Source organism: Salarias fasciatus, chromosome 6 (assembly GCF_902148845.1).
Source record: "Salarias fasciatus chromosome 6, fSalaFa1.1, whole genome shotgun sequence".
Lineage (NCBI taxonomy): Eukaryota > Metazoa > Chordata > Actinopteri > Blenniiformes > Blenniidae > Salarias > Salarias fasciatus.
This window is the reverse complement of record NC_043750.1, coordinates 37,999,997-38,015,283: the sequence shown is the minus strand read 5'-3', so window position 1 is coordinate 38,015,283 and position 15,287 is coordinate 37,999,997. Positions and strand designations below refer to the sequence as shown.

General features: G+C 41.7%; 1 protein-coding gene across 1 annotated transcript in view; it reads right to left on the bottom strand.

The window, feature by feature from the left end:
- The window catches only part of LOC115390949 (neuronal acetylcholine receptor subunit alpha-7-like), a 59,385-nt gene that overhangs the window by 22,308 nt on the left and 21,790 nt on the right, over positions 1-15,287 (bottom strand). Inside the window, exons 3-4 of the mRNA XM_030095009.1 lie at positions 8,353-8,397; positions 1,437-1,546 (exon numbers count right to left, since the gene is read on the bottom strand). Coding sequence (XP_029950869.1) covers positions 1,437-1,546; positions 8,353-8,397 — 155 coding nt within the window. The remainder of the gene's footprint in view (positions 1-1,436; positions 1,547-8,352; positions 8,398-15,287) is intronic.

Genomic DNA, 15,287 nt, shown 5'->3' with positions numbered 1-15,287 from the left:
CACTGGCGCCGCCAAAATCAACGAAAACTGAAAGTTCCTTAGTGTTGCTTTAAAAACAAAAAGCAAGGTCAAGCTTGATTTTTTTTCCTCAGGATAATACATATCTCTCCATGCTTATCTTCTCTGCTCATCCAGTGCTCAGTGCAAGCTACTTATGAATATGGAGCCATTTAGAACGAAACAAACAGTTTCCAAGAGATGATGAATCAAACTTAACATTTCTTACTCATTGTGCTGTGTTTATTTAATTTATGATCACATTAAATGAGGAAATTTGAATTCTCTCAGTCTGGAGCCATTAGTCTCACATTGCAGAAGCTGTTTGTTGCCACTTCCAGCCACTCAGCTCAGTGTTTCCAGACTCCTGTTGCCCATTACAGGCAGCAGATGCAAAGCCTCCTGGGACCTGCGGTTTGTGTCCTCCCAGAGGGATTCAGCTCAATCATCTCATTAAACGAGGTTGTAACCCGGAGAGAGAGATTTCATCTGGGGAACATTTTCTTTCCACTGTGTAATTGGGTGAACGGAGCAGTGGGAGACTGGAGAGGATCTGCCCGGTGTACAGGAGAACACAATCTGAAGGGAGAGAAGAGGAAGAGGAAGAGGAGAACTGGAAGGAAATGACACCGCTGGTGATGAATAATCCACTCTGCTGATCACTCCACTGGCTACTTATGTGATTACCTGAAGAAAAAAAACTGATTTCAGGACTCTATCTACCTTTCTTTATCCTTTAGTTGAAGTCAATACACTTTATTAAATAACTATTCTAATTCAGGGGATTGAAACGACACCGTGGGGATGATTTCCCACGGTGAAATAAATCACTGTGCCATGCCAGGAAGAAGTAGCGGGTTGGTATTTGCCTGAGGAGGACAGATTACATTATCAGTAAAGTTAACGCTGAAGAAGCTCGTTTCTGTGTGACATTCTGAAGTATTTGGAATATTTATCTGGGAAATGCCTTTCAAGCAGTTTGCATTACTATTAAAAATGTGGTATCAGTATGTAAATGGTGAATAGGTTTCACTTTTGCACTGCTTGAGCAACTCCTAAAGCGTTTTACCGACCACTCTATCAACTGAGCCCACAACTTAATGCATGTATTTGGGCAGGAGAAAACAGAATACCGTGTGTAAAGCATCCAAACTCCACAAAGGCTCAAACTGGGTTCAAACCGGGAAGATTTCTGCTGTGAGGAGACAGTGCTAACCGTAACACAACTGTACAGCTCAATCAAGTCTCTTTAACAGCATGCATCAGCGAGAAAATTAGTCGTCGGAAACTGAGTGATCAGAAGAGACACAAACATGCAAGCTCTTTCTGTTAGCGGGTTTGAACCAAGATCCCTCTCACTGTGAGGGGACAGTGCCAAACACTTTATCATCGTGCCACACATTTTGTCAGTCATATAAAGTACAGCTAGCTTGGCCGACCTGTTGTAGAGCAGGATATCTGGGACCCAGACCAGGTTGGAGGGGAAGCGCAGGTTCTGGACGCCGGGGTAGCTCTCTGGATTCCACGACAGGTAGATATCCGTCCAATACTGAAAGAAACAAATCAAACAGCGATTGAATGCAATGAGGTGACAAACAAGACAAACGGGAAGACTTTCACTTCGCTCTGTTTGTGGCTTCTTTCCCAGAAAAACACATCAGGTTGTTTTTTTAATGTCTTATCTGGCAATAACAGTGACTTATCAGAGTCGGTGGAATAACATGCATAATGTCTCATCTGTGCGTCATCACAGCTTCTCTGGAAATACAAGCTGGCACGGCGTTGAAACGCTGTTACGGAAGCCGATGCATCACAGCTTGTTTTCATGTCATTATAATTGAAAATAAACCAAATGTTTTCCCCTCAGATGAGGCAACACTGCTGCCTGTGTGTCAAAGGATCCACTCCTGGCTTTTAAAGCTTTGAATGGTCTCGAGTTGAAATACATCTCCAACTTGTGTCCCAGAGTCAGAAGAAACAGCAGACCTTCTTTTAAATCTAGACTTAAAACACTATTACCTACTCAGGTTTTCCATGAAACAACACAGTTAACAGATTTTATTACCAGTTTATTTTAATAAAACTTTTATTTTTTCTTAATCTTCCTATTCTATTCTGTTCTATGAATGGTTTATTAGTGTTCCTATAGAAAATACAAACACTGTTCAGTGAATTATTTATGCTGATACTGTAAATTCTATGGAATGACCTGGAATAAGTACAACTTACAAACAAAAGATGAAAGAGCACAGTCAAAGTCAAAAGAAAAAAAAGAGTTCTGAAGAACAACATAAATAATATTTGATTCCTCTCATCATCACTGTAAACCGCAACCCGCCATTGTTTTATATTTTGAGCGTGATAGTGTGCGTCTGTTTTCTGCCGTCACCCGATCAGACGGAACATTTTAGGTTTGATCGGCGGCTGTTTGATGAGTGAATGAATCAAACGGTGCAGGGTTCACAGTTCACACTCCGACCTCTGCTCTCCATGGTGGCACTGAAGAGCACAGCGAGCGCTCGTGCTGTGAGCGTCAGCTCTTTTCTTCACTTCCAACGTGATGTGTGATCTGTGACGTGTGTTTGGCGCTGCTCTGTGTAGTCATGCGCTGGGCTAAGTGTGTGTGTGTGTGTGTGTGTGTGTGTGTGTGTGTGTGTGTGTGTGTGTGTGTGTACGATCCACATAGAGATGGAGGCTCTCAGATATCCCGGCCTCGGGGCTTTTTCCCTACAGAGCAGCTAATGTGGCCTCATCTGTTAGTGCCTATATGTACTCAAGTGTTTGTGTGTGTGTGTGTGTGTGTGTGTGTGTGTGTGTGTGTGTGTGTGTGTGTGTGTGTGTGTGTGTGCAAGACTGTGAGATTTTACTCTTTTATTTATTTCACTTTGCATAGATCTGCCCTCGGGACTGTGAGCGCATGTAAGCACGCTTTCATGCACATATCTGCACACACTGCGGGACTTCACAAAAACTGAAATCAGAGTCTCCCTTCAAAGAGATCCCATCCTTCGGACATATGTCTCCACTCACGCAGCTAATGGCTTAATCACACACTTGTCATCTGTGGGCTTCGGCGGTTTGGTGCTACTTCTCATGTTCGCTGGCTGGGAAAGCACAACCAACGGCCAACCAGGCTAATCGCGGCTTCTGCTGGGACAAATGAGCGGGAAAGTGAGCTGCGGAAGGTAACGGCGGGATAAGAATAGCCGCCGCGTTACGAAACGGGAAATTTAGGAGACAAACTAAGAGAGTGTGAAATTGAGAGTATGAATGCGAGAACGATTTGTTTATGAATGTATATCAAACATCCCAGAATAGCAGCGGCTAAAAACGGCGAGATGATTAAATATCGAGCGCTGATTGACTTTTTTTTTTTTTTTGTGCACGCCCCCAATCTGCATGGAGCCTCTTCATTTATTCAACATCTATTATTCTCCCAGCGTTCCCAGCCAGAAAAAAAAGTTGGTTTCTTTCACACACTTCTGTGTCATCTGTCTCTGAGACAACCCAAAACAGCAAATTGATTTTCTTCTGTGAGAGAACCAAACCATTTTTCTGAAAATAGTATTTCTGTCATGTTGAATGATCCTGAAACTGCAGCGTTAACATTTTTATACACTACTTCTGTAGTAAAAACCAAAACAACCCTGTTCATGTGCTTTGTTTGTGTATTGTCTGCTTTTAAGTCACATTATCAATCTCTACAAAGTATCACAAAACATTTGTTTTTTTGGACACTTTTCATTTGAAATTGAAGAAAATTGAGATGCTTCGATGAGCAACTTCTCAAGACAACTAGAAGAGCGTGAAATTTGTTAAAAGGTAAATGGACTACACTTATATAGCGCTTTTCATCTGCATTAGCGGAGCCCAAAGCGCTTTACACTGCATTATCACATCTACCCATTCACACCCACATTCACAGACCGGCTGAGGCGGCTGCCATGCGAAGCGCTCAATCCATCCACCGGGGCTTGTTTATCAAGCATCCATTCCCATGATTAACTTCTACAGAGCTCTGAAATGTGTAGATTAAAAGTTTTACACATCAAGACTTTCAAATCAGGACAAGATCATTCTTTACATTAAACACTCATCACACTACTGTCACTAAATCGAGGTAAAAAGCTCAGTAAATGAGATTGTCTTTACATTACTGAGCATTGCCATGCAATAAAAACTACTAAACTAAAAGTGAATTCTAGACTTAATGATTCAAGCAGAGTTTCATGTTTTTGCATATTTTTAAGATGAATGCATCCACGATCTGCAGTGAAAGATGCTTTGCTTTGATGAAGTATTTCCTAAAGCATAAACATTGTGTTTTTATCAGAAATACGAATAACACGTCTGATTCCTTAGCACCACTTTCCTTGAATTTGCCAGATTTCAGTTCAGAAGGAAACATGAGGAGGTGCGCTAATTAGACCACATCATGCGTGATTTTGACCAGAATGCTCTTCAATTACTGGGGATTACCAAGACAACTAAAAAGCAGACTTTCTGTATTGTTCTACTCTCTATCTCATTTTGTTTTGCAGAGCTGTAAAGAAAACACATTTTCCTGAAAACCTCATCTCCGAATGATCTACAAGCATCACTGTAAATACATCGAAAACAAAGCTGCACGAACAGTCCAGAGGATAATGGAGAATAACAAAGCCAGCCCGATACGCCTGTTTTTGTGGATACATTTTGGTTTTACGTCACTCTTCCATTCCTCTCATCGTTCTCACAAGTAAACATAGTAATCAGGGCAAAATCATCCTTTAACAGCTTCCACTTTCACATGATTATTAACGACACTCAGGAAACACTCCATTCTTTGACTAAAACAAGACAAACAAGAGTGTGAAATTGACTCAATGAATGCAAGAAGGAAGGAAGACTTGTTTATCAAACACTGGAGGACAGATGAAGCACTCGGGATGATTAAATATTGAGAGCTGATTGACTTTTGTTTTGTCGCCTCTGCCTCAAACACTGTGACGTCCTCGGCCACAATAAAACCTTTGGGGGTTTTGAAAGTATTGAATGGATTTTTTTTTCTGCTGCACAACAGTTTACCATGAAATTTCAGTGTGACAGAAATGTTTGTTTTTTTGTTTCAGTAAACATTTCCCATTGCTGTGAAAACAACATTCTGGATTATCAGAAACGGTGGAGAGAAGCTGTTTACTCACTTTGAGTCGGGCTGCAGCCCTCGACTGTCTTTAAGTAGAGTGTTCTACTTAATATTTTAGTGATTGATTGATTAATCAAATAAGAAACACATTGCACGACATTCCTGTTTTTTTCAAGTAGGAAGTGATGAATTTTGTGGAAGGTCTGAGTTGCGTGTGTCAGTCCCTGTACAACACGATCCGAAGGGCGGAATGCAAGCGGAAACTTTAATGAAAATTGTGTGGGATGTGGGACATTGATTGTCTGATAAACCTGTACTCCCAAAATCACATAAAATGCACGTCTCTTGTCTGTCTCCTTTAAAAGCACTGCGTCTGCAGAGCGACCCCAGAGCCACAGCACTGAGCAGCACGTCGGTATTACAGAGGCGGCTTTCTGAATAACTGAACGATTCGTAAGTTGGAAGCCGACTCAGCCGGACGGACGTGACGTCCTGGATGCTGGCGTGAGAGGAGCCGCTGGGATAACGAGGCTGTTGAAGAAACCTGGCTGCTCTTTCACTCATGATGTCTGTTTCTGGAACCAAGATGGAAAAGCAGTGGCGCTCGGTCGAAGCTCCGTGTTCCCTCCACGTGTTTTTAACGGCGTCACGACGCCGGGCAGCTCATTACCTCCACGTCCTCTGTGATGGCTTTTCTTCTGCCGTTTATTAGAATCCTGATTGGAACAAAATCAAAAGTTCCTAAGCCACTGGACAGTTTCTCAGGTTTGATCTAAATTCTTAAAAGTGTCTTATTGTGTTTTTTTTTTTCCTTTGAACTAATTCAAAGCTGCACCACTCTCCTCCCAAAGAAATCCTCACAATGTTTAAACTGTTGTGTGCAGTTTTTAATGAGCTTTCAAGTCACATTTTTTTCCTTGACATGACTGATAGAAGGAACTTTAAATAACTGGAGACCTGGAAAATTAAAAAAGCTGTCTTGAAGCAGAGAGATATCGGTTTTATAGGATCATCACCAGGACTTCTATTGATTCAAGCGTCCAGTCAGAGAAGATTCAGCACCGTGTCTCACGCTCAAACTGAAAATGAGCTTCTTAGTCCCATCAAAAACTGTAACATTGAAGACATTTCTGTGAACCTGACAATTCATCTATTTTTTAATTGTTTCTTGTTTCACCATTTTTAAAACACTTACGTACAGACTTAAGTTTTCTTAATCTAACCTTTGATAGGTGTGCACTGATCCCACTTTTTCAAAAGACCAGTATGATTACTAACCTTTAGAAACCTACTGATACCGAGAATTGATACCAGTACTTATGAATGCCATCAAGCGTAATGCTAAGGCTATGCATTACCACCTCCATAAGCCAGAGTGCTATCGGAGATCTTTTAACAATATGACTACATCATGCAGCATCGCTGCAATATTAGTTTTTAACATTAATTTCAGCTTTGCCTTGTCGCTTCATGTACTATGTGTTAAGTCTTCTCAATCACTCAATAAATCAATAAAGCTTTACATGTGACGTTTTCCCAACATAAAATAGAGCACAACGTGAAAAACCGAGCCTCTTCCTGACATAAACTCATAACAAAAAAAATCAGTATGAATCTCTCGCATTAAGTTTAAACGGACTGTGTCATCCATATAACTAGTAAAATTGATGCTATGTATGTTTCCTTTTTCTTCTTATTGTTTTTGTCTATTATTGCCTCATCTTTTAATTTTAAAGCACTTTGAATTATTGGCCCATCGTGAAAGTTTTGAAAAGCTACTTTTAAAAAAAAGTTCCTTACAGAGATAAAAATAAAGGGAACATGCAGCAGTTCTGATGAAAACAGCAACAAACACATGATTTGGATAAAGCAGATTAACTTCATGTCTTTGAGATTAATTCTTTCACATTTCATTCTTCTGTTTTTATCATTAAATGTGTCTGCAGTCGCCACCAAGAGCAGGGAAAAGTTTGATCTTAATGTTTCTGGTCACCTTTACTTCTTTTTTATTTTGTCATTCAGAACATTTTTTGTAAATTATTCAAAATAAATCACAGTTTGCATTCATACTTCAAACTCTTTCATTTTGAATTTACAGAGTGTGGATACACAATTCAGGGAACTATAATCAAGTGCATTTCAGGATAGCCTATACGCATGATTGTTGGCCTTTCTCCACACTTTATCCTGTGATTTGATCATTTCAGTGTAAACACATCCAGAATTGATCCATTTTCAAGTTGGAAAGGCTGGAACAGCAGTTGCATACTGGTTTCTGATAATGGCTGGAAAACAGAACCTTAAATGACTTTCATCTATGATGATTCCCCACAAAGCATTATATGCACTTCCTCCTCAGTCACTGGTCAGATGTCATGTTTTTCCATTATATAGTGCACTCTGCACATCAGCGAGGAGTAAATTCAGTTTTCATTCTCACCGTGTTGTCAGAACATTGTAGAAATAGCCATTAGCTGTTCATCTAAAACCTTTTTTGCACAGTGTTGCTTCAGAAAAACCAGCTGCCGACATTAAAGAGGCAGACGGTGGTCTCACAAATAACAGAGAGTCGTCTGCCAGCAACAGCTGTCATTTAATTCACATGAACCGATGGTTACTGTGTGACGTGAGAGGCAGGCTTTCACTTTCCTTTGTCTGAAAAACATTCCTTTGAAAAGCCTAAATGTGTTATTTTGAATTGGATGTGTGCTTAAAATTGATGGAAAGCCTGACGGATGTAGAAACATAAAAAAATGGTTAGTATGAGTTGAGGACATCAGTAGTGAAGCTGATGGAAAACATAAAGACTTAAAATAGCCGAGAGAATGTGAAGTGAAAGAAGGAAAACCTTTGAAAACATATTTTTATCCTCATCCCTCGTGGCATAATGCCGACAATAAATAGGCTCACTGTATCATGCTATTATTAAATATTAATCCACAAAACATCTATTGTGGCCCAGACATAAAGCAGCTGTTTGCTTTCATAACACATCTAGAGAGCTAAACCGAGTCTGGAGGTGTGTTTTATCGTCCTGTCACATGAAGTCATGGATTTTATCACTGTGTTTTTCAGAGGTTTACAGTTCATGTCTGGTTTCGTGCCTTTAAAAGCACTCAGACTTCAGAACAAAACATCCGTGACAGAGTCCAGAGGACAAAAACACACGTTTTTCCCAAAATATCCTGCAGCATGATGATTGTACAGTGATGATCAGAGAGGAGACGTACCAGCTGCAGCCAGGCGTTCGTGATCAACACTTGGTTCTTTTCATCCTGGAGGAAAACAGGAGACAGAGAACAATCAGCAGGCAGCAACATGGATGAATTAGATTATTCTGGAAGAAGAGCATCAATCTAAACATCCACATAGACAATAATCCATTCATCACAAGATTCATACATCTTCGAACATTGACGGACGCGTTCACACCTGCAATCAGTTCAGAGGTGCCAGTTCAGTTAAGATGGAAGGTTTTGAAGAAGCATGAACCTGAAGAGAAACTCCATCCCTCACACCATCCACCCATCCATGCTGGGGGCTTCTCTTCTGAAGACCAAACGTGAGTGCTTGAAACTGTTTACACGACATTTCAAATGAAAACGCACTGTTTTCATGTTGAGTTTTCATGTTGGGCCACTAGTGGGCGCTGTTGGTTCTTTTTGTAATGAAACCACACACAGTCATGCTCAGAGAAGAATACCCTATAAACATTAACAATGGAACAACATGGACATTCGCATGGACAGACCACCATGTTGGATTGTTTTTACTGTGACTGTTAACTCTGAAACTACCAAGTCCAGGAGAATCTGGACTGAGAGTCCTGACACTCTGTAGGAAAACACTGTTCTTATTGTCCGTCGACTGAGCATCTGCAGAAGAACTGTTTTCTACGGCCTTGGTACTCATGTGCATTAGCAGAGTTTCCGTCAAGCCAAGCATTTTCAGAAAGTTGTGTTTTCAGTGACTCCGAGCATCGTTGGTAAACGGGGCCTGAATCTCTCCAGCGGGGCCTGGGTTGAGTTTTTTGAGCTTGTTAAGTTAAGATTGGACTACGTTGGCCTCAGTCAATCTCCAACTTGTACAAAACGCTGCTGCCCAATTTTTAGCAAGCGCATCCAGAATACCCCTGTTCTCAAATGCACTTCCAGTTTGTTTTGGAACTGATTTGAAACTTCTGTTTCTTGTTTACAATGCCATTAACGACCTGGCTCCTTCCTACCTGTCTGGGATTTTAACTCTCCGCGACCCTGGCAGGGCCTGGTGTTCTTCGACTCAGCTTCTGTCAGACATCCCATGGTCGAGATACAGACAGTGGGGCGGTCGCTGCTGTCGCTGCTCCCAGACTGTGGAACAAACTGGCGCCTAGAAATTCGCACCACAACTGATTTCGCCCTTTTTAAATCAAAGCCAAAGACCCACTTCTTGTTTTGCTAGGTGCACTTATTTGCAGTCATTGTGTTTAAAGCAGTTGCAATCATCATAAACTTTAAAGGATCTATATCATGCCAAATCCACTTTTTTAAGGTTTTAAGCATGCCACTAAGTTGATTTCCCTTTAAAACCAACCCCAAAATGTTATTTGCCTTCATCCACGCATGTCTGAGTAATCTCTTTCAGTCTGCTGCTGCTCTCTACAGCAGCCCCTCCCTTCGGGTAGAAAACAGCTCGTTTGAAACTCTTCAAACCTAAGTACATCACAAAAGTTGAACTCCTCCCCACCACTCTTCTCCCACCCCACCCCTGCGCAGACAACACACACACTCTCCTCTGACCAGCACGCAGCTGATTCGCATTTTCCACTGAACCCCCCTCCCCCGCAGGCCCTCGGCAATCAGCGTTGCTGCTTTTTTGTATCTTATGGATTACGGAGATAAACTTTAACCATCGTCTGAAAGCAACAGTCAAGCAAGAGCAAGAGTCTGGAGGGTCTGCGCTTGGTGGGTTTCTAACAGGAAAAGACGTTTTCGCGTGTCTTTGCGTGTAGAAGCTAAAGCTAAAGAGCTAAAGCTAACCCTTAGAGAAGCTAACACGTGGCGTATTTGTTTTGAAGCTCCGATTGGTTGAAGTACGCTGTCAGTCAAAGTCCACGGGGAGAGGCGGGATCTTCAGTGAAACAGAGCGTTTTCTCTTCCGGGTTTCAGAATTAGCCCACGAAAATCTTTTATTTAACACAAAATGATTTTTACTTAGCCTCAAAAACAAACTATTACCATGTTCATGCCAATAATGGGGTCTGGACTAGCTAAAAAAACATGATACAGGCCCTTTAACCTCTATTTAGTGAGAATTTAAACCACCAGCTCCACCAGACAACTCGGTCCTGTTAGATGTGCTTTAATGAAAAAGTTCTAAGTTTTTCAAATGCATCATTTGAGAAAGAAAGCCTGCTTTTATAATGCCGTTGGGGAAAGTTAACCTGATCTGTGCATGCTAGAAGCAGAGGGCCGCCACTCTCCGGGGAGATGATTTCTGCATGAGAGTTTCTTCAACACTAAATAACGGTTTCTGCCAACGTGATGGAAACTGAGCTCAGGATCATGTCAGGAGGAAGAAAGGAGAACGTAGAGGTGAGAACAGGATAAAGAAAATATGGAAATGAAAGAAGGAGAAATCAAGGCTGACAGAGAGAAGCAGAACAGACAATCTGATATGTTTGAAAAAAAAAAAAAAGTCAGAGAAGAAGCGTTCAAAAGAAGAGTAATAAAAGTCAGAGGTGGGATTTGACTTCTCTAAAATCTGTCTTCCATAACGCAACATGACAGTGACGAGGCGCCTTCCTCCTGTTACACACCGGCACACTCCGTGTCTGTTGTGCTCTTTCACATTGGAATAAACAGGAAGCGAGTCACGGCTGCCTCTCAGACTCGATTCACTGGTGTGTCTTTATCTTCTACCCGTGACCGAAGCCCAAATAATACAGCGAGTTCATTCCTTTGAAAAGTTTCCCTCAACAGTAATGCGGTGAAATCAATTTATTCCCCTTTTATTTCCCTCGATTTCTTAGACCTAATCTTCTCTATCATTTCATTTCTTATCTGCTCCCCTTAGTTTTTTCTTTTCCTATCAGGACATTTAAAGTGTTCCCTGAAACAGTCTCAGAAGAGTGCGCAGGGTAAGAAACTTAACTTTCAGGCTCAGATCTTATTCATGCTATTCATGACAGTTTTTGGCCTGAGCATGAAACACATCTGCAGTTCAGTCACTGCCACACAGCTGAGCAGAAAGTTATCAAAACACCTTTTCTCATGTGAGACTGATGAGGCCACTGGGTCAGCAGAATGTGTCATATTCCCATCACTCCATCGGTTCGATCCCCATCTCACTCTGTACAAGACCTCAAGTTTCCACCAATACTGAGTGAGCATCATCCATGGCAGCTGTTGGCATTGGTGTGTGTGTGTGTGAATGGTTAAATGTGATTAATCATGTATAGCTGAGGCTGCTGAACCAGAAAATGTGTTATATAAAGTTAAGCACATTTAGCATTTTAATACGCTTTACATGATCGGTGATGTACGAAGCTGCTCACACACCACTGACAGTAACGTGGGGCTCAGTTTCCTCCCACGTCAACACATCCGGGGTCGATGAAAAGATTCCACCAACTGATGATGACTTATGATTATTTCATGCTACGGCTGCGTCAATAAAGAAACACTTTGAAGCAGTGGTTTCCAAACTATTTTGACCTTTTAGGGAATACCAACAGGCCTGAACATGAGCGCATCAAACGGGATTCACCCTGAAACAAAAGAGGGATGTGTTCAGAGCTCATCTCCAAATCGGTCATAAATCTGCCCACAATGCAATGCAGCAGTAATTTAACTATGTTCACATCTTAAATGCTCAATGAAAAGAGAGAATGAAATAAAAAAATATTACTTTCTATTTTTTTTTAACGCATTTCCTGTCAGTCCTGTTCAGAAAATAAAACTTTTGACATGGAGGAGAATTGTGTGTACTGGAATAACAACAATATGAGGCTAAAAAAAACCTTAATAACCACAAAAATGAGCATGAATGAACTTTTAGTCACACAATTAGGATGTAAAAATCTAAATCATAGTTTGAACGCCCTTGAAAATAATATTTTTTCAGTGATTACATTAAATACATTAAATATGAGTGAAAATCTATATCAGCTCCTGAAACATGATTCAACACTCTGTCCACTGCTCGTCCTTGTGGTGTCAGTCGATCCTTACACAGTTTCCTCTCACCGCCTCTTTCACTTCCCCCACGCTCCACTCTTATCTCCACCTGTCCTCCCCGACCTGCCCTCCTTTAACTCCGCCTCCACTGCTGAAATTGAACAGCCGGTGATTGTGCCTTCCACAAAGCAGCGTGTTTTGTCTCCCTTTGCTGTGCGACGGAGCACAATGGGGCAGATTTGTCTCTGCTCGCAGGTGGCTGTGTTGTCCTTCCACGCCGAGCCTGACCTCTCTTTTGTGGCGCTCGCTGGGATTTTGCTCAGCTGCAATGGGCAGTATCAAGCCGTCCGAGCTGCTATAAACACTCTAATCTCCTCATAAATCTGCTGTGATTGGTTTCAGACCGGCGGGCTGGCCGACTGATGGACACTTGCATTTAATGAAAGCTCCTTAACTGTATTTCACTGCAGGTCATTTGACGTCATCTAATCGTGAAAGACATGTCTTTTCTTCTATATATCCAGGGGCTTTGCTGTGAAATATTCATGTATATTGTTATAGAAGAGGCGGATTTCAGGAAACAAGAGGATTTCATTCCACGTCTTTTCAGATCAGAGGATCAGTGCCGCAAATACGCTGAATCAAAGATATCTTGAAATCATAAATCCTCATTTCTGCTTCCCAACACTGATTTCCACCATCGTCCTCGATAACGTGTCTTTACCAGACGAGGCGTTTTAACAGTTCAACAGATGAGGTCAACTTTCTGCTGCTCCACATCACGCATGTGACGCTTGGCCTGTTTCAGTAACAGCGTCTCTCGAAACGTCTCCTTCTGCCTCATGGCTGGAAGAAGCGAACATGGAGAGGAGCGTAGATCTGCCAAATCTGCACTGCCACGCAGCATCTGTTAGCAGGGACGATGCTGAACGTGTGAATTTCCTGAAGGAGGCTACGATCACGTCATTACTTCAAACTGATCAACATTAATTTACTCTTTAAAAGTAAATCAGATGCATCATTTATCAGATTATGTTATTATGGATGGATATTGTGCGTACAGGTAATCAGAGGGCTTTGGTGCGCACGTTACAGGGACTAAAGAAAAAAAGATTGTTTGAGTCTTTTGTCCCCAGGCCTGTTGGTATTCCCCAGTCATCTCTGCGCCGCAGCATCCTTTGAGAACAACACCTTGGCTCCCGTTGGGCCGCTTTCAAAAACTACGAGGTGGAAAAGTTAATCCACTGTTCACATCAGGCCTTCATCTTCATTAATTCCACTCATGCAAACATTTCGCAGTCTCTGGGATTTTTTTCTAACGTTAGACAAGTTCCACATTCCAATGGTTCCAATGGCAGAAAAAAAAAAAGAAACTTAAATCGAACGATAAAACGAATGATTATTTCATTGAAACAAGCATTGAGTAATAGAAATTATTTCACTAAAAACATGGGTTTTACAGTTGTGCTAATGGCAAATATAATGTCTCATCTGATGTTTTGCTTTTATCGTTTATTAATTCCAAAAAATATAGTACTTTCTGTAAAACGTAACCCACAAACTACCACTGAAGTATAAAAGATTAAAACCCCTAAAAGTCTCAAAGGAACAGATCTCTGTTCGTCACTTCTTGGTGGCGTTGCGATCTGTTCCTGTTGGACTGAGGGTATCAGCCTGCCCCAGTTTCATGGCTAAGAGCAGATGGAAGAATCAAAGGCCACATTAAACACACAAACACAGCGTTACATTATTTACAACTGCCCGGCAAGCACTAATTCACCTGCTTGTTCCAGTTTATTCATTATGCAACAAGCCAGCAAATAAAACAACGTTCCCTCATCAATCACATTCTGGAAGTCGTATTCAACAAATGGAAGTTTGATTTAATAACTTTAAAGTAGCTTTCATTACGTAACTCTTTCTAGTACAGTCGGTTAGAGTTTAAAGAAGCTGTAAGCAGTCGCCTCATGTTTCGAAAGTGCCATATGTTCTCTGGAAGCTTCGTCTTATGACTCTCTGAGTCCAATCTGTCACTCGCAGCCTCGAAGAATACATTAAAATGTTGTTTCCTATGTGCAGTCAGAGACCCGATATTAATAATAGAATGAGATTCCTATATTACGGTCCAGCGCCGGGCTCTCAGCACCATGTTTTGATCATGAGGAGACGTGCGCGTCTTGTGACAGGGCTGACTCTGGGATGTGACAGCGTGTCCACTTGGGTTTTTTGGTTGAGCGCTCCGGCTGTGTGGCGGGACTAACGGGCGTGGGTGTGTGTCGTTTTGTGAGATGGGGCGGGAACACACACAATGAAGCAGAGGGTGAACTCTGAAGGGAGGAAAAACTGAAAACGTGACAGAAAAACTACACAAAATGAGTCAGTTTAAGAGAAATGGTAGAAGACGAGGGCTGTGGAGAGATCGCTTTCAAATGAAAACATTAAAGGGGCTGTATCATGCAAAATTCACTTTTTGTATGTTTTAACCTTGTTATATAGTTATTTACTCACCAAAAACACCCCCAAATTGTTTTTTTCCTTCGTGCCTGTGTGTTTGAGCTTTCCTTGTTTTTCTGCTGCTCAGAGAGGCAGCCCCTCCCATACCCGTGAAAACGCTCTGTTTCACTGAAAGTCCCGCCTCTCCCCCTGTGGACTTTGACTGACAGTGTACTTCAACCAATCGGAGCTTCAAAACAAATACGTCACGCGTTAGCTTCTCTAAGGGTTAGCTTTAGCTCTTTAGCTCTGGCTTCGCTAGACGCAAAGACACGCAAAAACGTTTTTTCCTGTTAGAAACTCACCAAGCGCAGAACCTTCAGACTCTTGCTTTTGCTTGATTGTTGCTTTCAGACGATGGTTAAAGTTTATCTCCGTAATCGGAGTTACAAAAAGCGACAACGCTGATTGTAGAGGGCCTGCAGGAGGGAAGCTAAGGGGGGCCCATCTTCTCCTTGTGACGTCAATATGGGAAAACAGAGTGTTTTCTCTTCTGGGTTTCAGAATTAGCCCCC